General features: G+C 47.6%; 1 protein-coding gene across 1 annotated transcript in view; it reads right to left on the reverse strand.

Annotated features, from left to right (window-relative positions):
* PAPPA2 (pappalysin 2) overlaps positions 1-2,100 on the reverse strand; it is a 226,659-nt gene that overhangs the window by 1,565 nt on the left and 222,994 nt on the right. The window contains exon 19 of the mRNA XM_011361283.2: positions 1,306-1,404. Within this exon, the coding sequence (XP_011359585.1) occupies positions 1,306-1,404 (99 nt within the window). The remainder of the gene's footprint in view (positions 1-1,305; positions 1,405-2,100) is intronic.

Raw genomic sequence — 2,100 nt, forward strand, 5'->3', positions numbered from 1 at the left:
AAAAGTGGCAGAGATTCTGTCCTTCGCGCATGGGCCATCAAATGAGATAAAAATAGACATCTCTCAACAGTCCCAGTACACTGAAGAGGTGAGCTCGGTGATTGGGTGCTTGGGCTGGAGGACGGGTGGGTTGTTCGGGGGAAATTTCCCAGTATGTTTTCGCATATGAATTAAATGTGATTTAGGAGTCAACAAGGGGGCGAAGTTCCTTTTCCATCCTGATTCTTGGGTGCTGGCCAGTCAGTGGAATCCATTAGAGACAAATCCAAGATGTACCGAGTGAGGTGGCTATGGGAAAGAGAGTTGCTTGCTTTTTTTCCTAAGCCATCATGCCTTCCTGAGCAGAGATCTTTGAGCAGTTACTTTCCACAGGTGAGAACAGGAATTAGTTGGCATGACTTCTGACCTGCAACCCCAAGCACTTGATCTGCTTCTTTTGGTTTAGGATTTATGGCTTTTTAGAGCAAAAGAGGGCCAAACTGAATTGAGCGCTCTGCATTACGTAAGTTAATTTGCATAGGTGGTGAGAACAGTGCCTGGCACATCGGGAAATATTAGCTATTAGGAGCCGTAGTTTTTGGGTCTGTATAGAGGTGATCATACAGGCATGACTTCACTGTGGAGACACGTACAAGGATGGAAATACCATCTTTTGCATGTTTCTGATTCATCAAATTGGCCCACCAATTATTTTTGGAGCACTTGGTTTTTTATCCACATTATTGCAACTTCAGCCTGTTGAATTTTCTAGGCTTAGCTTATTAAGCATATGTGCTAATTTAATAGAACCAGAGCAATAAGGATAAAGGCCACCAGGAAAAGGACTACTGTTTCAGGTACAGTCCAGGAAGTGCTCCAGGTAGCTTATGGTGGCTGCTCAACATGGGTCGGCATACGCTTATGATATGCCTTATAGGATTATTAATTTAATTATGATTAATAATTGGCTATCGCCTCATGGGTCGCCCTGCCTCCCCAAGGGGTGGAGGCCATTCCCTGCCCACAGAGATGTCTCCTGGCCAACAGTAAAGTAGGCTTGAGTCTTTCAGTAGCCATGGCTGGCTCTTCTGAAGGAGTTACTAGACTGACAATCAGAGAATTCGTATTTTCTAAGAATCTATTCTCAAAACCACTATGCTTAATCCTGTCACTTTAGAACCTCTCGTGTTTGTTCATCATGGTTTCCTCTTCTCGGCTGCTGGATAAACGCTGGTGAGCACACACCATGAAGGGGAGGGAGCCCAAAGAACTGCCTTCATCCCGGCACTGCCCCCCCTCCAGCCGCGTCCCGGAGCCCTCGCTTACCTTCTTGGAGGAGAGCGTGGAAGAGCAGCAGTCACCTCCGTCATAGTGGCAGTAGGCCCGGTTATTGATAGTGTCACACCAACCATCTGCTTGGAAAGGCTGGCAAGGAGGCGGCAGTTCAGTGTCCATGTCCCGCTTCACTGTATTTCGCCCCATCTCCCCGCTCCCCCCAACCCCAGCGTAATCTGCGGAGCTTGGGAGATATCACGGGACATGACAAGGGGGCAGGACACGACTGACCTAACATTCTCAGGAAGTTGAAAGGTCTTGAGACAAGACCTCTGGGCCTAAAGAATCATCACATTTCACCTGTAGCACCTGCTCCTGGCCCACTCTGGGGTCTCGAATGGTTCATGTGAACACCTTGATGAACTGCGTCATCTTCTTGTAATGATAGGACCTCAGATCAAGTAGCTTACAAAACAGCGTCACACATTTTAAATCCTGATCATGAGGAAAAAGCCCATGCATCAGGCAGGGCTGGCTTTAAAAGTCCTATTTTATCAGTGAGGAAATGGAGATGCATAGAGGTGACAAAAATTGCCCTGGGTCACACAGCTATGGCCAAGCAGACCTTGGGATTAGAGATCATGTATCTTGACTTTTTGCTGCTTCTCACTGGTTAAGAACCCTATCTCCACCCTTTCTCCTGGTACTTGTATTCAGGGACCCTAGTCGTCCCAGGGTGCCATGAAGACTCAAATGATGTCTGCCAGGAGTGCAGTGGTCCTAGGATTTGGGACACCAAGGCTGGAAGAGAGATAGTTCCACGTGTACAGCCATCTCTGCACGGCG

This window comes from Pteropus vampyrus, unplaced genomic scaffold, assembly GCF_000151845.1.
Source record: "Pteropus vampyrus isolate Shadow unplaced genomic scaffold, Pvam_2.0 Scaffold65, whole genome shotgun sequence".
NCBI classification, from domain to species: Eukaryota; Metazoa; Chordata; class Mammalia; order Chiroptera; family Pteropodidae; genus Pteropus; species Pteropus vampyrus.